The sequence below is a fragment of the Emys orbicularis genome, chromosome 2, assembly GCF_028017835.1.
Source record: "Emys orbicularis isolate rEmyOrb1 chromosome 2, rEmyOrb1.hap1, whole genome shotgun sequence".
Taxonomy (NCBI): Eukaryota; Metazoa; Chordata; order Testudines; family Emydidae; genus Emys; species Emys orbicularis.
Window position 1 is genome coordinate 143995012 of NC_088684.1, and position 24184 is coordinate 144019195.

The 24184-nt window shown below is 51.0% G+C and overlaps 1 protein-coding gene across 2 annotated transcripts in view; it reads left to right on the forward strand.

The window, feature by feature from the left end:
* Window positions 1-20544: 20544 nt before the first annotated feature.
* Window positions 20545-24184, forward strand: part of DBNL (drebrin like) — a 36961-nt gene continuing 33321 nt past the window's right edge. For both annotated transcript variants that reach the window (XM_065397617.1, XM_065397618.1), the window contains exons 1-2: window positions 20545-20635; window positions 21563-21618. In XM_065397617.1, the coding sequence (XP_065253689.1) occupies window positions 20553-20635; window positions 21563-21618 (139 nt within the window). In that variant the 5' untranslated portion in view covers window positions 20545-20552. The remainder of the gene's footprint in view (window positions 20636-21562; window positions 21619-24184) is intronic.

Below are 24184 nucleotides of genomic sequence, written 5' to 3' on the forward strand. Positions count from 1 at the left end.
TCATGCTTCCCTGATTGCTGCCAGCAGAGAGTGGCCTTGCATTCAGTGCGAAAGGAGCCCAGTGCTACTATTACATTTTTAAGCTGCCACAAGTCTACGGCTTACCATGTTTTCCTGCAACAAAAGTAGAGGTGTCCTGCCACGCTTCTCTGATCGCAACTGCAAGACCCCAGGCACTGAAGGCGAGGGCCGAAAATTCGACCTTGTCCTGTGTGCGCATGTGAAAGGTCCAGTGCATGGTGTTGTTCACAGAGAAAGACTATGTTCTTTGTTAGCAACTTCATTTATCTGTCTCAGGAATTTACTCCCTTTTTCCCATTCCCACAGACACATCTGCGACTGTCTCCCAACCCAGCCTGGCATCACACTCCCAGAGGCTAGCGCAGATTAGGAGAAGGAAGAGAAAGACGCGTGAAGACATGTTTTATGAACTTATGGAGTGCTCACGAGAGCAGGCAGCCCAGACGACACAGTGGAGGGAGAACTTGTCACAAATGCACAGAGCAGTCATGGAACGGGAGGAGAGGTGGCGCCAGGAGGACCAGCAGGCTACTCGAACCCTGCTTGGACTAATGAGGGAGCAAACGGAGACGCTCCGGCGCCTAGTGGATGTTCTGCAAGACCGGAGGCAGGAGGACAGAGCCCTGCTGCTGTCTATCTCTAACCGCCCTCCCCCGCCACCAAGTCCCACACCCCCCTCACCAAAAGTCCAAAGAAGGAGGGGCGGCAAGGGCCGTTAAAACTTTCAGTCGGCCCCTGCACACTGCTGCAGCAATGGAAGGCTCTCGTTCCAAAGTTTGAAAAGCCCTTTCCTACCCATCTCACAATAGCCCACGTCCAAGTTTCCTCCCCCCCTTTTCATGTGCGGTTCATAATAAAACATCTGTTTCTGTTAAGTACTGTTTCCGAGAGTGTCTTTTAGAGGGGATTCTGTCTGAAGGGGGGGAAGGGGTTTGTTACTTGGACAGGACAGTCACCTGTAGCAGGCTACAGAGGCGGGGGCAGGTCCAGCATCAGGACACATACACAGTACAGTCACCAGTTACCCTGGTCAGTCTGGGAGGCGGTTTTCATGTTCTGGGGTGCGAGGGGGTTGATCTGTGACTTTGTGGCGGGGGAGGGCAGTTACAGATCTTCTGCCGCGGTCCTTATCCTGGATCACAGAGCCACGCAGCAGGGGATCTGTTACCCTCCGCCCCCTGCCAGAAAGTCACTTGGCCGACACATACATGCAGTCCCGCCCAGGACTGCTGGCAGGCTGCGTTGAAACAACCAATCCAGCACTGCGGAGCCTGTCATTCCCGGAGTTTAGAAGCATCATTTGCATCAAAACAATAAACCAGCCCCCCGCCACAGTCTGCGTCCCCGGTTTAAAACATTCCCGCGAAAACAGTAAGAAAGAGAACCTTGTTCAGTAACAAAACGGAACAGATTTTATTTGTTGGGAAGGTGGGGAAGGGGGTATGTAACTTGGAAGGATAGTCAACAGTAACTGGGTAAAGAAACGGGGGCAGGTTCAGTATCTGTGTCCACAAAGTGAACAGTCACTGGAGACCCTGCTCAGTCAGGAACCTGGCTTTCAAAGCCTCCCTGATGCACAGCGCGTCCCGCTGGGATCTTCTAATCGCCCGGCTGTCTGGCTGGACGTAATCAGAAGCCAGGCTATTTGCCTCAAGCTCCCACCCCGCCATAAAGGTCTCCCCCTTGCTCTCACACAAATTGTGGAGCACACAGCAAGCAGCTATCACAATGGGGATATTGGTCTCGCTGAGATCACAGCGAGTGAGTAGGCTTCTCCATCTCCCCTTGAGACGGCCAAAAGCACACTCCACCACCATTCTGCACTTGCTGAGCCGGTAGTTGAATAGTTCTTTCCCTGAGTCCAGTGCGCCAGTGTAGGGCTTCATGAGCCAGGGCATTAGCGGGTATGCAGGGTCCCCGAGGATGACTGTAGGCATCTCCACATCCCCAATAGTTACTTTGTGGTCCGGGAAGTAAAGACCTTCCTGCAGCCGTCTATACAGACCAGAGTTCCTGAACACCCTAGCGTCATGAACCTTGCCAGGCCATCCAACGTAGATATTGGTAAAACGTCCCCGATGGTCCACCAGTGCTTGCAGCACCATGGAAAAGTACCCCTTTCTGTTGATGTACTGGCTGGCCTGTTGGTCCGGTGCCAGGATAGGGATGTGAGTCCCATCTATAGCCCCACCGCAGTTTGGGAATCCCATCTCGGCAAAGCCATCTCTGATGAGCTCCACGTTTCCCAGGGTCACTACCTTAGATAGCAGTAGCTTGACGATTGCCCTGGCTACTTGCATAACAGCAACCCCCACGGTAGACTTGCCCACACCAAAGTGGTTAGCGACGGACCGGTAGCTGTCTGGCGTTGCGAGCTTCCAGAGGGCTATGGCCACTCGCTTCTGGACAGTCAGGGCTGCCCGCATCCGGGTGTCCTTTCGCTTCAGGGCAGGGGACAGCAACTCACACAGTTCGAGGAAAGTCCCCTTCCGCATGCGAAAGTTGCGCAGCCACTGGGATTCATCCCAGACCTGCAGCACTATGTGGTCCCACCATTCTGTGCTTGTTTCACGGGCCCAGAATCGCCGTTCAACAGTATCAACAAGACCCAGTGACAGCGAGATGTCCTGGGCGCTGGGTCTCATGTTCTCAGAGAGGTCGGAGCTAGTGTCCGACTTCATGCCGTCACGGTGGTGCCGTAGCCTCCTCTCATGATTGATCTGCAGCTGCCTCTGGTACAGGTGGAGGAGAAGCTGCGAGGCGTTGAGAACTGCCACAACTGCAGCGATGGTCGCAGCGGGATCCATGCTCGCACTGCTGTGGCGTCCGCGCTGTCAGTAATCAGAAAAGCGCGCGAACTGATTTCCCACCGGCGCTTTCAGGGAGGGAGGGAGGGAGGGCGTGAGTGACGGACGGATGACGACAGGCGCCCAAAAGCACCCTCGACACATTTTTTTACCCAGAAGGCATTTGGGGCTCGACCCAGAATTCCAATGGGCAGCGGGGACTGCGGGAACTGTGGGATAGCTGCCCACAGTGCACCGCTTCCAATGTCGACGCTTGCCCCGTTAGTGTGGACTCACAAAGTCTCACAAAGTCGAATTACTGTCCTTAGTGTGGACACACACGTTCGACTTAGTAATATCGATTCCACATAGTCGAATTAACTAAAATCGAAGTACTCTCGTAGTGTAGACAAGGCCTAAGGCATGGAGACTCACACCAACCAACCAACCACAGGGGTCAGAGGAGAAAGAAACTCCAGGAGAAATCAGCCCTTGACAAAGACTCCCAGTTTCTTCAATTTGGGCCCTGAACAAGTTCTGCATCCCTGGCTAGTATTTTTCTTCAGCTGCCTCATTCCTTGCTCATAGACTCATAGACTCATAGACTCATAGACTTTAAGGTCAGAAGGGACCAATATGGTCATCTAGTCTGACCTCCCGCATGATGCAGGCCACAAAAGCTGACTCACCCACAACAGAATCTTCCAGCCTGCGACCCCTGCCCTATGCTGCGGAGGAAGGCGAAAAACCTCCAGGGCCTCTGCCAATCTACCCTGGAGGAAAATTCCTTCCCGACCCCAAATATGGCGATCAGCAGAACCCCGAGCATACAGGCAAGATTCTACAGCCGGACTCTCATTTTACCCGCGATGGCCCGTTAATGCCTATTTGACTAAAATCACATTATCCCATCAAACCATTCCCTCCATAAACTTATCAAGCCTAATCTTGAAGCCAGAGAGGTCCTTTGCCCCCACCGTTTCCCTCGGAAGGCTGTTCCAAAATTTTACCCCTCTGACGGTCAGAAACCTTCGTCTAATTTCAAGCCTAAACTTCCCCACGGCCAGTTTATATCCATTCGTTCTCGTATCCACATTACTACTAAGCTGAAATAATTCCTCTCCCTCCTTGGTATTAATCCCTTTGATATATTTAAAGAGAGCAATCATATCCCCCCTCAGCCTTCTTTTGGTTAGGCTAAACAAACCGAGCTCCTCGAGTCTCCTTTCATAGGAAAGGTTTTCCATTCCTCGGATCATCCTAGTGGCCCTTCTCTGTACCCGTTCCAGTTTGAGTTCATCCTTTTTAAACATAGGAGACCAGAACTGCACACAGTACTCCAAATGAGGTCTCACCAGCGCCTTGTATAACGGAAGCAGCACCTCCCTGTCCCTACTAGAAATACCTCGCCTAACGCATCCCAAGATCGCATTAGCTTTTTTCACAGCCACGTCACATTGCCGACTCATAGTCATCTTGCGATCAACCAGGACTCCGAGGTCCTTCTCCTCCTCCGTCACTTCCAACCTATGCGTCCCTAACTTATAACTAAAATTCTTGTTAGTCATCCCTAAATGCATCACCTTGCTGCCCTGTACATTCCATTCCGCCTGGCAGCAGGTGACTCCAGTCCTCCTGGAGACTCTGACTCCTGGGGTTGGCACTTGTTCCTGCCCCCTTCTACATAGCAGCAGCCCCTAGGAGGAGAGGACAGGCCAACTTGTCCTCCTTATTTCCAGATGCTTTTCCAGGCCTCCAGCCTCTTCTTTGCAGTGAAGAGCTCAGACACCTATAGAAGCAGTTGGAAATGAAACACCACACCCCTGGGTGGGTCATCAATAGTGAACATAGAAGCTGGGACCTCTGAATCTTAAAGAATGTGCCACTCCTGCCTGACCTGAAAGACGCAGCTCTGGAAGCTAAGGCAGGCTGCTCAACCTCTACCCATGTCAGTCACCTCTAGAGGGAGACACAGCGCCACAGGGAGTCGGGTGTCGGTTTCAGAAATTCAAGCCAGCTCAGGGCAAGAGTTCCATGGCCCACCTATGGCACATGGGGCAATCGTTTGGGAGCCATTGCTGCAATGGGATTTGATTAGGGTGCAGAGAAAGGTGAGGTGTTTCACAGCCATGTCAAAGAGGACCTGCCATATCTCTTTTTGTCCATTTTACCGATCAGCTTCAATGGCCAATAAAATCTTGGTTAACGACAAACAGCACAGACAAAATTCAAAAGTAAACAATAATTCCCCCAAATGTCCTCTGATCACTTGAGCTCCTACATTAGAAAATCAGACAGTGACCCCCTATTCCTCAAAATAGTGGCAAAATAAAGCAACACCTTGAGTACAGAGGTGCAAGATGCATTCATGTTAATGCACAGTGAAATACCACAACACAGCATTATAGTGAAAATCAGGGGGGACAGACTCCACCATCTGATTGCCTAGACCCTCACCCCTCTGCCCTTTATTCACAATATTGTGATCCAAGCTTGAGCTTCCATATCAAAGCAAACATTTTCTCACCTGCAGTAGATATAGGTTTTGAAATGGAAAGTGCTGACCTAATGAAGCTGGTTGATCGAAAGCTCAAACTCTTTTTGTGTGCACCTATGTAGCTCAAGATATATCAGGGAAAATATATGTCGGGGGAGCGCCATGTAACTCCCATATTCATCATTTATATATAATTGTGATATTTCACATAAAGCACACCATGTGAGGTATTAGGGGAAAGGTTATGAACTGCTGAAAGCCATTGTTCTAGCTAAATATGTTTATCATTAGTGCATATGAAGTTATGAGATTGTGTTGTATGGCTGTCACTAAAATATGCTGTGGGTTTGGGAGGCGCCCAGATACTAGCTCTCCAGAGACAATGACAAGGGAGGTACCAACACCCGGGTGGGTGCTGAACAGACATCACCAGCCATTGTCCAGCAAGGGAGCTACAATTCAATGACTCACTGGCACAAGGCCACACCAGAGAAATTGCTCAACCTTGCCTGGGGACATAGCAATGTCCACCAGACATGCCTGCACTTGTGTTCTCCAAGCACATGGACTAAGGGTATAAAACAGAATACAGTGGCCACATGCTTTGCCTTTCTCCTGCCCCCACCTATGCTTCAAGCAACAAGGACACTGAGAAGACTGAAGACTCCAAGAGGAGACTGGCCCAGGTTTCAAGGGTGAAACCTGTGTACTATGAACTGCAATATCTGGTGGGGTGAGAAAAACTGCTTAATCTGGATTGTGCCCAGTCTAATAGGGTTGAGAGTTTAGACTGCGTGCTTATATTTTCTTTTCTTTTGGTAACTAACTCTGACTTTTTGCCTATTATTTATAATCACTTAAAATCTATCTTTTGTAGTCAATAAACTTGTTTTACTGTTTATCTTTACCAATGAGTTTGCCTGAAGTGTTCGGTAAATCTGTTCAGGTTTACAAAGGCTGGTATATATCCACTTTCCATTGATGAAGTGGTGAACCAATTAATAAATCTGCATTGCTTGTCTTGAGCAGTGCAAGATGGTATATTCCTGAGGTACAAGGCTGGGAGCTGGGGCGATTCGGCTGGTGCCTTTCTCTGTGATTCATGAGTGGCTCTGGGAGCATTCATGCAATCGAGCTGGGTGTGGGGCTCCACATACGGCTGTGCTGAGTGATCACAGTGCCTGGAGGGGTTTGCTGCTGGTCACTAGCAAAGCATTGTGAGAGACAGCCCAGGCTGAGGAGTTAAGGGGGCACAGTGGTCCCACAGTCCCAGGCTGCATCCTGGGGATCCCGGCACAATAGTTTTAACTTAAATGTGATGGATGCTTCAGATGCTCCCGTCTTTATCAGTTACTGACGCAAACGTAACTATCAGTGTTTGGCAGAAGGAAGCAGAAGCCACAGGTGAAAATGTACGTGGAATATGGAACACTGAAACAATCTTCAAAGATGACTCACATTTTCTTCCCAAAATTATTTCCATCAATGAAAGATGTTTATCACAGAGATCCATCTCATTGGAACAAACCATCAAGGGAAGTGGTGGATTCGCCATTTTGTGATGTCCTCAAATCAGTGGGTGCCTTTCTGGAAGATGCTTTAGCCAGATACAAGCTACTGGGCCCAATGCAGGGATAACTGCATTCATAGGGGGGAGGGATAGCTCAGTGGTTTGAGCATTGGCCTGCTAAACCCAGGGTTATGAGCTCAATCCTTGAGGGAGCCACTTATGGATCTGGGGCAAAATCAGTACTTGGTCCTGCTAGTGAAAGCAGGGGGCTGGACTCAATGACTTTTCAGGGTCCCTTCCAGTTCTAGGAGATAGGATATCTCCATATATTTAAAAAAAAACTGGGTGAAATTCTATAGCCTGGGCTATTCAGGAAGTCAGACTATGATCTCATGGTCCTTTCTGGCCTTAAAATCTCTTAATCTGAGTCCTCTAGATGCTACGAAAAGGTCCAACATACTAACATTACATGAGAAGAACACAGGAATTATCAGACTGGATCAGACCCAAGATCCATCTAGTGCAGTATTCTGCCTCTGACACTCTGGCACTAGATCTTACAGACGAAGGTGCAGGGACAACCTGGTGCCTGGAAAAGTTGCTTCCCAACCCCTATTAGGGTTTAAATTCCTTCTAAAACTCTTGTTGCTGTTTGTAATCCTTCCTACTGTAACTCTGAATCCTCTCATTATCCATAGAAATGGCCATTTTAAAAATCCTATGAACTCTTGACCTCTGTGTTATCGTGTGGCAGTGAGTTCTACAGTCTAATTTTGCATTGTGTGGAAAAAGTATTTCCTTTAACTAGTTTTGAACTAGACAGCTTTCCATTTCATTGACCATCCCCTTGTTCTTGTGTTATGAGTTGGGGAGATCTGGAGCACCTGATCTTCCTTCCCTAGATCTGCCATTATTTTGTATGTCTTTATCAGGTCTCTTCTTCTGTGCCTTCTCTCTAATGTTAACAGTCCCAATAATTTTCAGCGTTCTTCAATAAGGTGGTTTTCCTATGATTAATTTAATAGATTTATATATTACAAAGTGAAGGGCCATTAAAACACTGGAACAACTTACCAAGGCCTGTGATGGATTCTCCATCACTGGAAATTTTAAATCAAGATGGGGTGTTCTTCTCAAAGATCTGCTCTAGGTCAAACAGGAATTAATTCCAGGAAGTCCTACAGCCTGCGTTAGACAGGAGGTCAGACTTAATAATCATAATGATCCTTTCTGGTCTTAAAAGTACTTCCAAATGTTCTGGGAAGCCCAATCCTCGGCAGATGCTGGTTGTATTATAGCTTCCTCTGATAGATACCCAAAGTTTATTTCTCTTTTATACTTTGGAAATATTTGTCTCGTTTAGCAAGTCAATAAAATACTGTTGAATTGCATTGTTTGGAATCTCTCTCTCTTTCCAAGTCAGAATAGTGACCCTTCCTGTCCCTTCTCCATGGAGTGGATACTCCAGACCCACAATTCTGGAAGTCCTGAAGTCATATGGCTCATAGATGCTGGGGAGAAGGTGTCATGTTTACAGGTTTTTCCCTTCCTGAGGTGTGAATCTGCTACTTGCTTATTGTATGTCTGAAACAGGGACACAACTAACACTCTTCATTTCGTCCATCTCTGATCTGCCTGTAGATGGAAACTGTAGTCCTGCTGCCCTCCATTGTATGTCCCCAGAATCTAGCTGTTAAGAGCTGGAGTTGCAGAGATTGCCTGGATTTGGGTTGGAATAGGTGTCCTCAGGTGAGCAGTGACGTGGAAACCTTTGGGGCTGCATGAAGCATGCCAGAGCTTGCAGAAAGAGTCATTCCCAAATGCTGCAAACACGGCAGAGATCCAGAGCCAATGCATTGTAGCAGCCTGGAGGAAAGCAGTGCTAGCAGGCTCCTGGCAGCTGGCTCACTCGCTGTCTCTCTGCTGGGACCACGCCTGAAACAGGCTCCAGAGACATCCCAGAACATACGTGGCACTTCCCCAGGAGCGCTGGGGAGCTGGAGACATTAGGCTGGCCTCCTACACTGCAGTGCTCAGAGTGTGATGAAACAAGCCAGGGGATTCCTGGGACTCACAGCCAGGTCTGAGCTGGGAAGCAGAGCCCAGAGGAGATGGCAAAGCCTGAAGGGAAGTGTAGCTGTTTCAGCACCACCAAACCCAGCCATCCCCAAATCATCTGTCAGGAGCAAGGGCCAGCAGCTAGCCTGGTTCCCTGCTTGCTTAACCCCCCAGACAGTCTAACGAGGGCAGCTGGCCCCAATTTAGCCTCCTGAGTGGCCCAACCTCCCGATTGGCTGAAGGGATCAGCAGACCGGCTCTTAAGGCGAGCATCACAGTGCTGGCTGCTCAAAGCATTTGCCCATGGCTGTGATAGCTTCTGTGCCTGCTTTTTCCAGCCTTGGACCCAGCCCTGCTCCTGCCTCCCTCACTCCAGGTAACCTGGCTCTGGTTCCTGATTTCTGCCTCCAGTTCTCACCCTGGGCTCTGATTCCAGATGGCTGATTCATGCTCCAACCACTAGGCATGACTGCCCATGTCCCAGTCCTTGCAACGCCCCCCCTGGAATAAAAAAAAAAGATTGGATTAAAAATCATGAGATTTTAACAAAAAGTACGATTGTGGGTTGTTGTAATTTGCCCTCTAGTTTCTGAGCCTTTAGGGTGCGCTCCGGGTCATGTTTTCAAGCTTTGCTCTGCCAACACATGGCCTAAAATCTTTTGTATTAAATGAAGGCTGAGAGTCTCACCTAAGCACCTGAACCCAGGAAATGGGGCTTTAAGCAAAACAGCACATATCATGGGGCTCAGGTACAAACGCGAGTTGGCAACGCTGGGTGATTCAGCTCTTTTAGTAGCCTTGCCGTTTCACGCTGCCTTCCTCCCCAAGCCCGCACATGAATTACTGCAGGCCCCTGATATTTACAGCACTCTGCTCCCTCAAGTTCACCATGGAGAGGCGGCCACTGTTCCAGGATTAAGGGAACATCTCATTTTCCTTTACGAACTGCATTTTGTCCCCCAATCTAAAATTCACACCACCCTCAAAAAAAATGTAAAAGCAATATTGACCTCAAAATTTGTGTGTAAGGCCTATGGGCAGTTTTTTCTTTATACTACCTGTGACAAAAGAGAAGTTATGAGACATTAAAAATTATCAGTGTTCATTAGATCATCTACAAATGTTTTCTGCTATGTAGCATGAAACCGAAAGTATAAGAGATGAATATCATTTACGGGACTCCTCAAGCTGAGATCTGATGCTCAAGATCAGCACATTCTAATTTTAAAAGTGATTACCTTTTAAGTAATAACATGCAAATGCTTATTCTGGCTTAAATTGGGGCATCAAATGACTGCTTGCAGACCCAGGCTTTCGTATTTAAAAACATAAGTCTCTAGAGACAGACGTCAGCATATAACCCAATCAACTTTGGAGAAATCTTCCACCAAAATGGAAGTTGATCGGAAAAGCTGCTTGGCAGTTGAAGCAGATGAGAAAAAGAAGTGATCAGCCCAGATAGGTGGTGCCCTGAACCTTTTTGCCAGAACCTAGCTTGAGAACAGAGAGATGATAAGAATTCCGATTCCATGGGGTGGATTCAGCTGGTTGAGATGTGAAGCACAGACCCAAATGCTGAACTTCACCATCAGGTTTTAAGTTATTAAATGCTAAAACAGGTTGGTACTTCGAGCTACCCTAAGGTCCTGGGAGTTCTGATCCTTGGGAAGTTCACAGGGGTGCTGAAAGTTTTCCCGCCCTCTGGCTCAGCTACAGTGTGCTCTATTACACCTGCCAGCACCCCTCCTATGCACAGTAAGGCCTCAGGAGTGGCACACTTCTCCTGGGGACTGTCTAACACATGCCCGGAATGCTGAGGGGGGTGAGGACCCCCCAGTGACATTTCAGATGCACTTCTCCAGGCTCTTGCACCTCTGGCTGACAGACACACAAAGGGCATCAGGTTCTCCATGCATGGAGCAGTACTTGGAACTTGGACAGTGGGAAGTCTTAGGGGAGCACCCCCAAACGCACAGGCAGATGTGCACATTCATAGATTTCAAGGCCAGAAGGGACCAGTGTGATCATATCGTCTGACCTCCTGTCTAGCACAGGTCAGAGACCTTCCCCCAAAGAATTCCTAGAATAGACCCTTTAGAAAATCAAAGAAGCACTTGGAGAGCCCTAGGCCTAACCTGGCGAGCCTTGTCTGGGACAAGCCTCCATCCATCACAGCATTTCTGGTTGGTAACCCACCTGTTACACTAGCGGCTGAATTTCCTGGCTTACCCATGTCGTAATTTCAAAGTGATTTGTTCCCCTTTCATTGTCATTTAACCCAATGGGACCCAGGCTACGGCCACCTTTTGCCCCTCTGCCCCCACATCTATAGGTGCCAGTGCGCCTTTTGGGAAGCGTTGCCCTGAACCACTGCTTCTAGATGTCAGGAAAGAAGAGTGACGCAGGAGACACCCTGAATCCTGACTACGCAGCAGAGCCAAGCACAGAGCCCTAACGCTGCTAGGCAGTGAATGAGACATCCCTGGGAAAGTTTCCTATCTGTTCCTCCAGAGATGGCCCACCCTGATTCGTTCACCGAATGGAGCAGGAGATGCTCTGCGGTCAGGGGGGTTCATGCCTTGGCCAAGCCAATCATCAGCTCATGATTGTGACACGTTCCTGGACAGGGTGGGCTTCCTCCCTCTCCTGGGCTCATCTCTAATTATTTTTTTTCCAGGGTGGAGGGAGGATCATATTTTTTAGCTGTTGTTTGTCTCAGCCGCATCCAAACCCGAAGGCTGAAGCCATCGAGAAAAAGCATTTGGCGCTAGTGCTGGTGTTAGGAGCTGCTTTTGATTGACAAATGGGGGGTCCCCATGGAGCTCATTAAACTTGACCTCAGCCCTCCCCCAGGAGGCCTCAACACAAGACTGATCAGCTTGAGTTTAGACCCCTGTTACTCTGCCATTAGAATACGCTGGCTCCTCTGCTGATGAGTTGACTGTGCCGGTGTTTTCTGCAGCATTAATTCCGTTTGGAGGCACAGATGCTTTTCCTACTAATGACGAGCCGCGACGCAGGGTCAGCGGGAAGGTGGGTCAGTCGGCGCTGGAGGACCCCCCCAGGCACCTGACAGCGTGATTATTCATGAAGGCCTTCCTGCCTGCAGACACTTTCCTGCCTCCTCTCTGCTCCCATCCCCAGTTACAGTTGTTTCCTCTGGCTTGCTTGGGCAGTCCTGGAAGAAAAGGTCACTGCCACAAAATGAAACTTGTTTTCTTCAGAGCCTACAATTTGCCTGTGCTGCAGAGATAGATCAAACACTGAGCGGGCCCAACGCCTGATGTTGGGGCTGGCAGGAGAGGGAGTGATGGGGCATAAGCCAAATGACAGGGGAAAGATCCGGGGACATGCCTAAAGATGGGGATGCACAAATGGGCTGGATAGAGGCTGTGGCCACAGAGAGAGGGGCCCTTCGCCCATTTCCAGAATGGAGAGCAGCCAGCTGAAGCACAGGCAGACAAGGTGTGGGCAGGGACAGCCTGGGAGCCTCAAGTACAGCGCTCACAAATGCACACCCTCCTACACATGTGTGCACACCACACATACAAGTCAGTTGAGTTTGGAGGAGAGTTTGAGAAACGGGGAGCAAGGGGGGACAGAAAGCATGTGGCAATTGGGTCCGGGTTTCAGACAGGCCTTGGAGGCTCTGTGGGGAGTAATAAGCAGTATGTGGAGGGGGAGACCAAGGAAGAGGGAGCATTGCTCAACCTGCTTGTACTGAGACAGGCAGGTGAGGAAGGGACACAGCAAAGACATTGGTGGAATCAGTCTGTTGCCTCCCCGTGCCTCTCTCTAGCATAATGGGCACTGGTCAGTTTTAGGTGTGCATTAGAAATTACCATATGTAAATGGTTCATTAGCACATGAATTGGGACAGGTGGCTTCATGGCCTTGCAGCCATGCGCATGCTGTGCCTACAATCTCCCGAACCTCCTCTGCTATTGTAGATGCATTCCTGGGTGCCCCCAGATTCACTGCCAAAGCAGTGTCCACAAAACGTCTGGGGCTGAGAGCGTGGAAAGCCAATTCCCAAGCACAGCAGGGGTTGCTCCCCATCTATTCAGGTGAATAACAGCTAGATAAAGCCTTGTCTGTACTGGGATTGCTTGCACCGGGGTCACTGAACCAATGTCGGTGCAAATCCCTAACGAAGACGTGCTGTTGTAATAATGATATCAGGCTTTTAGCTGCAGATCTCAGATCACGGTACAGAGGGGCTCCGTGTCATTATTGCCATTTTACAGATTTGGGAACTGAGGCACAGAGAGGAGCTGTGACTAGCCCCTGGTGACCCAGCAGGTCAGATGATGCCTAAGTCCGTGTTTGGGGGGCAGCTGAAGAAGAGAAATTGCTGCGATCTTCCAGACAGCACCAGAGACGCTGTCAGAGCCTCCTTCAAATGCAAGCAGCTACCGCATGGCACGGCTAAACCCGCTCAGAGGAGGAAGATACAGGGGAGAGTACGCGAGGAAATCCACTTCCTCCACCCTTCGCCTGCAGCCCCTAGAAGGAAGGGCTCTGATTCAAGGCAGCCTCTCCCACTCATCCATCAGGGGAGACAGATGCTAAGCAGGCCTTAAGCCTCAGGCCCGGCAGGCGTGGGAACAAAAGCTCTTGCACTCCCTCTAGATGTCAAGTGGAAGAACTGAGGGAGTCTCCTACCTGCTGCCTACATGGCTCTCTGGCACCCCTTGTGGGCCAATGGGGAAAACAGGGGTCCCTGTGCCTTGCGGGCAGGCGGGATTTGCATATACTCCATGGGACTTGCATAATGTACCCCAAACTGCACAATCCAGACCCATCTCCTGGCCCAAGAGCTCAGGCTCTAGGCCTGCTGCTTCCAGCTCGTGCCCCAGCAGTAGGGGCTCTCCCAGCATGCCATTCCCATCTTCCTATGAGAGGAGAGCTGCAAGTAAAGGTGGGATTTTCTGCCAGTCAGGGCTCTGGCAGTGAACCAGCCAGCTCCTCCACTGGCCCAGCAGAAGAGCTGGGAAGGCTGGCCGCGTGGAGTGGAGGACACACACCAGCAGGTACAAACAAATGTACACTTCCACTTCAATAGCCTCCTAGGGACAGTTTCTGGCAGCTCCTGCAGGGACGGGCACCAGGGCTCCTTGCTTCCTTCCTTAATAATGTGTGAATAAACCCCACCCCACTGCAGCTGTCTCCAATTGTTCTGAAGCCACCACTGTCCCAGCGGGAGGAGGAGGCGCTGCATTGGGAACCTCAGTCCCATTTCCAAGCTTGTCAGCAGAAAGCACATGTCTTTTCATGCAGCCATCACGGCCGGCTTGTCTGGCAGGGATTATGGCCTGGAGACGTTCCCAAGCACCCCTGCCCTTTAGAGAATTTAGTGTTTCTTCTGGCCCCTCCTGCATGGAGAGGGGGCCAGTTAGCCTGCTCTGGCATGACTCCTCCCATCCCAGGAGCCCGTGAAGGGCTCTTTGCTGAGCAAGGAAGGGGTGGGCAGTGGACAGGCCAGGGAGGAGTGGGCAGTTTGGGGGAAGGTGCAGGATGATACTTCCAAAGACGTCATCCCCTCCAAGGACCAAGGCATGGCATGGAGGCATAGGTCCTGGGTCTCCTAGGGCTTGCGTGGGATGCTTGGCTCATGACCCTATTCCCTAATGGAACGAGGTAGACCTTTGGAACACAAAACCAGAAACATGTACTACATCAATCGGCCAGCAGGCACGCATCTTTCCCCTTCAAAGCAATTGGTAAATCAGGCACGAGGCAAGATTTAAAGGTATTCAACCTATCACAGCCTCTGCAAGAGCAGGGGGAGGATTTGAACTCAGGATCTTCAGCATCCAGAGCAAGGGTGAAACCTCAGTACCAGAAAGTTGCTTCCTGGCTAGCCCTTCCCCTCTCCTGTGGAGGAGCTTGTGCATTTCTAGGCAGGCATCATAAATTCCCAAGTATAATTTCGCACAAGGGGCACGTGCCATCTCTAATACTCAAGCCAGATTCACTCTCAGACACGGGTATTCAGAAAACGAACACCAGGTAAGAACAGCATCTGTGGGGGTCCAGCCTTCATGGCACCCAGCATGAGCCCTTGAACAAGGTATGGGGCAACCCCACCTCCATCATTAGCATTTGAGCCCTAAGCCTCCAGCATTCTAGCACAGCTTCTGCCGCTAAAGTAGCAAGGTTAGTTAGATCAGCTAGCAGCAGGCGAAAGCTTTACTCCTCCCCCAGCGGCTCTGCTCCCAGAGTTCTTGTGCTGTTCCAGGAGATGGGAGAGCTTTTGCTCATACTGATGATCTCAAAAAGGGACGTGGGCCATTGGAGCCACATGCTGATCTGTGCAGGGAGGAGCCTGGCTCCAGCGCTCCCTTGCCATTACAACTCCTCTGGCAGGAGTAGTGGATTGCCAGTGCACAGTATGCTGCAGAGAGACGCTGGGACTAAGTGCATATACAGGCCTAGAATATTTGGGACAGGGGGGTCTGATGTGATGCCCAAATCCAGCTATACTACCCAAGCCACAGATGAGAAACGGCAATTTTCAGCAGTTTATAACTTGGACAAATCTGAAGGGAGTTTCATGAGGCTAGCAGAATGTACCTCCCTGGCCCCAGGGCCATCCCCACTGAAGGTCAAAGGCCTGCTGCCAACGACAGAGCTGTATAACCTTTTAATTTTTTTTTTAAAGTTGCAATAATCTTGTATAACGAAAAGTATTAGGCAGCTTAAATATAGGGTCTGCTGCCAGCTCCTCTTGTGTCTGTGAAGAGACTCACACACCACTGGCACTAAATAATAATAATTAATAGGTACTCACTGTGCCAGGCTTAATTAAGTTTCCCAATTCCTTATGAAACCCTGCATGGCATTATTGTGATACTGTTGCCACCTAGTGGCAATTCCGAACATTGCAACATTCGAATAATATTTAATACATAGCTATTATATAGTGCTTTGCATAAATAGATATCAAAACACTTTAGAAAGGTCAGTATCATTATCCCCGTTTTACAGATGGGGAAACTGAGGCACGAGGGAGTGAAGTGCTGTGTTTAAGGTTACCCAGTAGCAGGGCCAGGAACAGTTCCCGACTCCCAGGTCAGTGCTGTAACCACTAAGCAACACTGTGGTGGCAAAGGAATGATAAACAAATAATCCAAATACAAATATTATATTATATTATTATTATTATTATTATTATTATTATTTGAACCTCATTGTTCTAGGTGGTTACAAACCCAGAACAAAGTGACAGTCCCCTGGGACTAATGTTTAGAGCCAAAGTTTATGAAAAGTCCAAAGGGGTACAGTCAAAACATAATACATTGACTAGAGAGAAAGAAACAAGGCTGGGGGAAGGGAAATGGTTGGATATGAAAGCATCTTGATTTCCTGCCAGTACTATGCTTCCCGACATCATCTCTACAGCAGACAGTTACATGCCCCTTGGACAGCAGCGGGTTAGGATATTAACACACAGAATCAGCTGTGAAACAAAGCGAGACATGAGCAGGGTCACAAGGCCCAAACATTCAAAAACCATGAGTTAGGCCCCAAAACTCATGAGATTGACTTAAAAATAATATTCTGATTATTTGCTTTCTGGTTTTTGAACCTTCAGGTTCACATTTTCAAGCTTTTCTCTGCCACCACAGGGGATAGAAGCTTACTTGTTATGTAAATGAAGGCTGAGATTCTCATGTGATCACCTGACTCTAGGAGCTGGGGCTTTAAGAGAAACACAAGATATTTCAAGGTTCATGATAAAATCATGAGCTTGTGACACTGCAAGAAGCATTCGCTAAGTAGGGGCTGGTCCATGGGGAAGTTATTCCAGAACAAAGTGGGGGTGTGAATTTAAAGTGTAAAGAGCTATACCAGAATAGCTTCTTGTTGGATGTTCATATTCCAGAATAAGAGGTTCACACAGGGAGGTATTGCAGACTAGCGTACTCCACAATAGCTATTCAGGTCAATTTCCCCATGCAAACATTCCCTAAATTGGGAATGCTGAACATCTGGGGCAGATTGGCCACTGGAGTCGGAGCATGATCTTTAATTGCATTCAGCTCATATTCTGGTGCAGTGGACGGGGGGAGGCAAAGGTACCTGAGGGGAGGAGACCGTGAGGCAGGGGGTTGGAGCAAACATGATCAGCAGAGGACAGAGATAGACCAGTCAAATTGTGGAAGATATTATCGGTGTTCATACTCCTGCAATTGCTCTGCAGCTTCAATTTTTGGTTGGCAACTTGGCTGGCTCCTCTGTGCTGGTTCTTTCCCAAAGGCCATATAGCTGGAGGTGGGAAGAAATGCTGCATGGGTCCTAGCGCTGCCAGAGGAGGGGTCTCCCCTGCATAGTTCTTCTAGGTAGGAGGGGTGGCCCCGTCTAGCCCCATTTTACCCTCCCATGCAGTAGTACTTGCTTAAGCTGCTCTGACAGCTTCAGTTTCTGGCTGGCTCCTCCCTACGGTTTATTTCTCCTAGCCCACATGGCTGGGGAGAGTGGAGGCACTGCAGGGCTCCCAATGCCCCCAAGGAGAAGGTCAATGAGATTCCTAGGGTATGTCTACACCAAACGCTACACCAGACTCTGAATCTGACTCAGGTTTGAGCCCAAGTCCCCCTTCTGTCCACACACAAATCAGTCTGACTCAGGTCAGCAAGCACTCAGGACCCGGGTCCTAGGATGCTGCTAGGGGGTGGGTCAGAGCCTGAATCCTGCTATGACTTGGGTCCATGCCCTGTCATTTTGCAGTGTGGACGCAGCTCAAGCTGCAGACTTGAGTCAGAAGGTCTGTGTAGTGCACTATAGTTGAGTTAACATGGCCGTGAGACCTGGGTCCAGCAATTGTAAGCCCAGGTTTACAATGCAGTGTGGATGCTCAAGCGTGAGCTTGGAAACTCGGAATCCCCAGACCCGGGTTTACAATGCAGTGTAGACATACCCCAAGAAGCCAGCCCCAGTCAACAGTGACCCCACACCTTTTCCAAATACTGATTTCAGAACCCGATGCACAAAAACCTAAATAACAAAAGTGATTAAAACCAGACTTCCCAGCGGTTCTGATTTGGCCAGGACTTCCCCTTATATCCGTCCAGGACTGTCTCTTCCTGGGACAACACCCTGGTGCCCCTATGGGAGCACACAGGGGTCTGAGAGGGCAGGTGGGGCAGTGCGCTGAGGTGGTAGGGGAGCTGGGGCTGACTGGTGTTAGCCAGGTGGGGGGGGGAGCCTGAAAGGAAGCTAACTGGGTGTCTGGTGGGTCAAAGAAGGCATTTGTTGGGAGGAGACGGATGCCAGGACTGCATCCCTTACCTGGAAAAGGTGTTGCTGCTGCTGCTCCTCCCTGCCTGGGATTCAGAGAAGTTGCCTGGCTTTTTTTTTTTTTCAGCAGCCCCATGCAGACTGAAGGTGCGACTGTAGTCATGTGCCCGCTGCCTTGCTGTGGCCCAGCCGGCTCAGGTGATACTAAAAGAACCAAGCAAAGACATGTAGTGAATAACCACAGCTTCCAGCAGTCACGGGTGGGCTGGGGCAATGCTACCTAGTTTGGATCCCTTGGCTGGGGTTAACGCCCTGTTGCTTTGGCGGCTCTGAGGTTCCTCGCTCTCCACTCTCATTTCCAATCCAGAAAAGCAACTACTGGCTGCAGTGTGGTAAGGAAAGTCCAGCAGGGCTAGCCTGCAGGCATGTGGACGCCAGGGGACAGCAAGCTGCTTATGAGCTAAGTCTGCTTCCCTCCAGTCAAACAACCAGGAGACCTGCCTATATGGCCACATGCTAGTTCCTCAACTGGGGCGGCAGGAGAATCAGAGTGCAGAGGAGCCTGCGTACGCGACATGCTATGGTGAAGAAACCATATTATGTGTCTGCCCGAGTCTGGGGCAAAGACGTGACTCCACGTAGCAGAACTGCCAGCCCCAAGAGTCAGCCCCCGAAAAGCACGAGGGTTTTTTTAAAGTTATATCTTTTTTTGTTTGTTTTTTTATTTTTTTTTAACTCTCCCCCGACTCCCCACCTCACCCTGGTGTGTGGGATGAGTAATTTTGCCAACTCCCTCAGTGTGGGGATACTGGCCCCCGAAGTAGGAGCTCTCCCAGCTGCCTGATAGCATGGAACTTCCAGCTGCTCACCAACCCCAACATACAATATTCATCCCCCAGTACCCACAGCAATCATGACCATCTCTCAGCCTCACCTCAGTTAGGGTTGGGGGTGTGGTGTTGTGGGTGTCTGGAAGATTGTTGTGGGTGTGTAGGGGGTGTCTGTGGGTATAGGAGTGAGGTGTCTGGGGACGGTGTTGGGGGTGTCTGTGGGGGGGGCAGGGGGATATTGAGGGGATGTCTGGGGTGTAGGAATGAGGTGTCTGGGGATGGTGTACGGGGTGTGGTGTTGAGGGTGTCTGGGGGGGTTTAGGGGGTGTCTGGGGGGGCAGGGGGATATTGAGGGGGTGTCTGGGGGTATAGGAATGAGGTGTCTGGGGATGGTGTAGGGGGTGTGGTGTTGGGGGCATCTGTGGGGATGTAGGAATGAGGTGTCTGGAGATGGTGTTGGGGGTGTGGGTGTCTGAGGGTGTAGGAATGGGGTGTCTGGGGGTATAGGAATGAGGTGTCTGGTGACGATATAGGGGGTGTGGTGTAGGAGGTGTCTGTTGGGAGGCTGGGGGATGTTGTGGGGGTGGGGTGTTGGGGGATGTTGTGGGGGTGTAGGAATGAGGTGTCTGGGGATGGTGTTGGGGGTGTGGGTGTCTGGGGGTGTAGGAATGGGGTGTCTGGGGGTATAGGAATGAGGTGTCTGGTGACGATATAGGGGGTGTGGTGTAGGAGGTGTCTGTTGGGAGGCTGGGGGATGTTGTGGGGGTGTGGTGTTGGGGGATGTTGTGGGGGTGTAGGAATGAGGTGTCTGGGGATGGTGTTGGGGGGCTGTTGTGGGGGTGTCTGTGGAGGGGATGTTGCAGGGGTGTCTGGGGGTGTCGGAATGAGGTGTCTGGGGATGGTGTGTGGAGTGTAGGGGGTGTCTGTGGGGGGACAGAGGGATGTTTTGGGAGGGATGTAGGAATAAGGTATGTGGGGATGGATTAGGGGGTGTCGGTGGGGGGGTGTCTGTGGGGCAGATGTGGCAGGGGGTGTCTGTGGGGTGTGTGTCTGTGGGGGGATGTGGTGGGGGGGTGTCAGTGGGGGGTATGTGATGGGGGTGTCTGTGGGGTGTGTGTGACGGGGGTGTCTGTGGGGGAGGGGGGTGTCTGTGATGGGGGTGTCTGTGGGGTGTGTATCTGGGGGTGTCTGTGGGGGGGATGTGACGGGGGGATGTGGTGGTGGGGTGTCTGTGGGGGGGATGCGGTGGTGGGGTGTCTGTGGGGTGTGTGTGACGGGAGGGTGTCTGTGGGGAGGGAAGGGAGGTGTCTGTGGGTGTCTGGGGGGTGATGTCTGGGGGTGTCTGGTGGGGGGGATGTGATGGGGGGGCTGTGTGGTGGGGGTGTGTCTGTGGGGGGGATGTGACGGGGGGTGTCTGGGGGGGAGGGGGGTGTCTGTGACGGGGGTGTCTGTAGGGGATGTCACGGGGGGTGTCTGGTGAGGGGGATGTGGCGGGGGGGTGTCTGATTGCTCGGGGCCGGCCCGCGGCTTTGCCCGCCCCCCCACGGCCCCGCCCCATCGCGGCGCGGCCGGGAGGAGCCGGAAGGCGGCGGGGCGGAGGCGGCTCCATGGCGCTGAACCTGAGCAGGAACGGGCCGGCGCTGCAGGAGGCCTATGGCCGGGTGGTGGCCGAGAGGAGCCCGACCGACTGGTGAGGGGCCGGGGCCGAGTCCCCTCCCCCACGGCCCCCACCCTGCCCCCCTCCCCGGGAGCGGTCCCGCCCCCACCCGCCCCCTCCTCCCGCCGGGCCCCCTTCCCGGGCCCCCCACTGGTGGGGACCAGCCCCGCCCCCATCCACCCCCCTGCCGGGCCCCCCACTGCTGGGGACCGGCCCCGCCCCCATCCAGTCCGCCGGGTCCCTCTCCCCGTTCCCGGCCCTGGCCCCCCTCCTGTTCTCCATCCATCCCCACTGCCGGGGACTGGCTCTGCCACCCATCCAGCCCGCCGACCCCGGACTGGCTCTGTGCCGCCCCCTCCTGGGCTTCCCCTCCCCGGGACCGGCCCTGCGCCCCGCCGGGCCCCCCACTTTCGGGGACTGGGCACGCCCTCTTGTACCATCCCCCACCCCAGGAGGACTGGCACCTCCCCAGACACCCTCCCCCCAGCTCAGAATGGTTCACTTCCTCTTCCCTCGCAGTAGGGCATGGGGGTGATGGAGATGCAGATGGGGGGTGGGCTTGCTGGGGCAGGGCATTAGCTGTGGGGCCTCAAGGCAGGGGAGGCACGTGTGGGTCACATTAGCTTAGATGGCGCTGGGGCCATGCTGGTTGGGGTGGCATAGCGCCAGCTGTGGGTTAGTGGTTGGAGAAAGTTGTGTGTGTGCGTGAGCAAGTGGGTTGGTGTAGGAGAGGAGTGGTGGGGAAGTGGATGGCTGCCAGGATGACACAAGAGGGGATGGGATGGGGTGGAGACTGTATGGCACCTGGGATGCATATGAAGAAGGGAGGGAAACAGTCAGGATGGTGGTGAGGAGGGTGCTAGCATCCGCTCTGGGGAGAGGGGGTGCAGCAGAAGACTGGGCTGGTGAGGAATAATGGTGCATTGGTTGCTAAAATGTCACCCCTACGCTTTATTTCAGGGCTTTGTTTACCTACGAAGGCAACAGTAATGATCTGCGAGTGGCTGGCACTGGAGGTGAGTGCATCTGGGAAAGGCCACCTCCTATGTGGGGCAGCTGTGCCCATTTGGGGTCAGGATGAATCCTTGGTTGCTGAGTGTGTGCATAGAAGGTGGTATGGTTTAGCTTGACAGGGTTGTGATGTCTGTTCAGCTTTGTTACCCACTGCTGGCTGTTGGTGTCCAGTGTTTGTATGGAATAGCTCTGGGGATGGAGATTCTACCTCCTCTTCCACCCCAGTTGCTTAACAAAGGACATTTCTTTCTGGGGCTGTGGTCTCAGCCCCTTGCTGCTTGCTCAGACTCACGGAAGACGTTGTGAAGAGTCCTGGATTAGACCCTGGGACACATTACTGTGGGACGTAAGGTAGAAATAGGGTGACCAGACAGCAAATGTGAAAAATCGGGACAGGGGATGAGGGGTAATAGGGGCCTATATAAGAAAAAGACCCAAAAATCGGGACTGTCCCTATAAAATCGGGACATCTGGTCACCCTAGGTAGAAATGCACCTTTAGCTTTTTCAGTGACCCAGTAACAGTGCCTGGTGGTGATGCTTTTCCAATGAAGGGGTGCAGCGTAAAAGCAGAAAGAGTGGCAGTTGGTAGGGGACTGTGATGTCACGTGTAACATGAAGGCAAGTTTCAATCACTCTCAAAACAGCCTTGGCTCATTTTCTTTTCCTTCCCCTTTTGTGTGGGTTTTTCTGTTGTTTTTTTGTTTTTTTTAAAGAAACTTGAAAAAATAATAATCCTGTACCTCTTTTTAACTCTTCACAGTTCAGTTCATTCCTGTTGTATTTTAACACAACTAGGGTTAATGCAACAGAAAGGTAGCACAGCCACACACTCTGAAGTCAAGGTGACTTATGACAATAATTCTGACTTACTGTCCATATAGAGTATTTTCTGATTCGGGTTTCCCCGTTACATGCAACACTTAATATCTTGCTGATTTCCACATGAAAACATACTCATTTACAGCTAAGGGTGCTAAACTGTAGGTCCCACCAACACACATCTTAAAAGCAAGGAAATAAGTATTTTTATCATTTCGTCTGTGTTCCATTCATCAGTTTCCTTTCCCAGCCTCATATTTTCCTTTCACATCCCCCGTGTCGCCACACGCAGCAACTAACAGGCACCCTTGAATGCCAACCATGTTTGCTGGTTATACGTTTATGTGACTAACACAGGGTTGGTGTGACCTTGAGAAATTGTCTTGTACGTAGCTCTGTGTGTGGTTTTGAATTGGATGCAAAATGAAGGGCAGTGTTGCTCTGCAAATGGTAGCTGAAGGATGGTTTTTTGGTCGTGTTCAGGAAACCCGTGAAGGGGTGATGTGTGGCTGTTTGTGATGGTTCCCGGTGTAGTATTTTTATGTAGAGTTGCAGAACTAAAATCTGCCTTGATGTAGTGTGTTTATGGTTAGTGTTAAGGCGATATGTGGCCGCTGTGGAGCGGAGGTATAAGGGCCATGATGGTCGAAGAGAGGCATTTGAAGTTGAGAATGAGTGGAGCGTAGATAGTGTGTCGAATGATAGAGCTGCTTATTTTCCCTGCTTTTTAAAGTTCATGCAACTAGGAACCTTCACTCCAAATTAATAAGTATTTTTGTTTCAGGGATTGGACAGGTTTGTAATAAACATGTGTATCATTGTGGGTAGTTATTCACATGAGTAACTAGCAACGTGGCCTCTGCTGATTGGGGCCTTGATATCGCCTATGCCCTCTGCAGAACTGCGCTCCTCGCCTGTGTTTTCTCACACAGGCACACCCCGTGCAGCCCTGCTCCCTCCCATGCCACCCTACTTGTCTACCACAATCAAATTTTAAACATTGGCACATTAGATGCGTTCACGCCCCTGAGACCCTAGGAGACCTGTAGCAGTCCAGTCAAGCAAGCCGCCTCCAGTCTGCCAAACTAGGACTCCCCTCTGGAGAACAGCAGGTTTGTCTGGGGGAGAAACTGCTCAGCTGGTAACTCTGCAACTCTTCCTTTCCTTGTCCCTGCCCTGTCGGTGATAGCAATAGGGGCAGGAAGAAAGGGATACTTGTAGCTGGAGGTCCCGCAGTAGAGGAGCTAAGAGCTCTTCACTCAGCTTCTCCAACCCACAGCTGAGCTCCTGAGTGAGAGAAATCTGTCAGACTGGGAATCGAGGTTTAACTGCTAGGGAAGGGCATAGGTAAAGGAAGGAGCCAAGGAATTTGGCAGCGGGGCTGAGCTGCCAGACCCCACTTTTCCAAGCCCGATTTCCGGATGCCCTAATTTTAGGGGTCTCCCCATCCCATTAAATTGCCTTCCAGACAGAAGGATCATTATCTTCATTTCAGTGAGTGAAAATATTCATAAGGCAAAGGACATAATGTTCTGTTTGGAATGGGGCTAAGGGAGTAGGGCCTCCGGAACGGAGAATCTGGAAGGTCACTTCTTAGCTCGGCTCTCCATCTCTGCTCTACAGCCCCACTGCCAGCCTTTGTGCTTGGCTCCCCTCATGTCTCTGCCCCAACCCTATAGCTGAATTTTGGGCCTAGGCTGCACCCACATCTTCACTGATTTAGTTAGGCTCACAGGGTGCTTTCTGT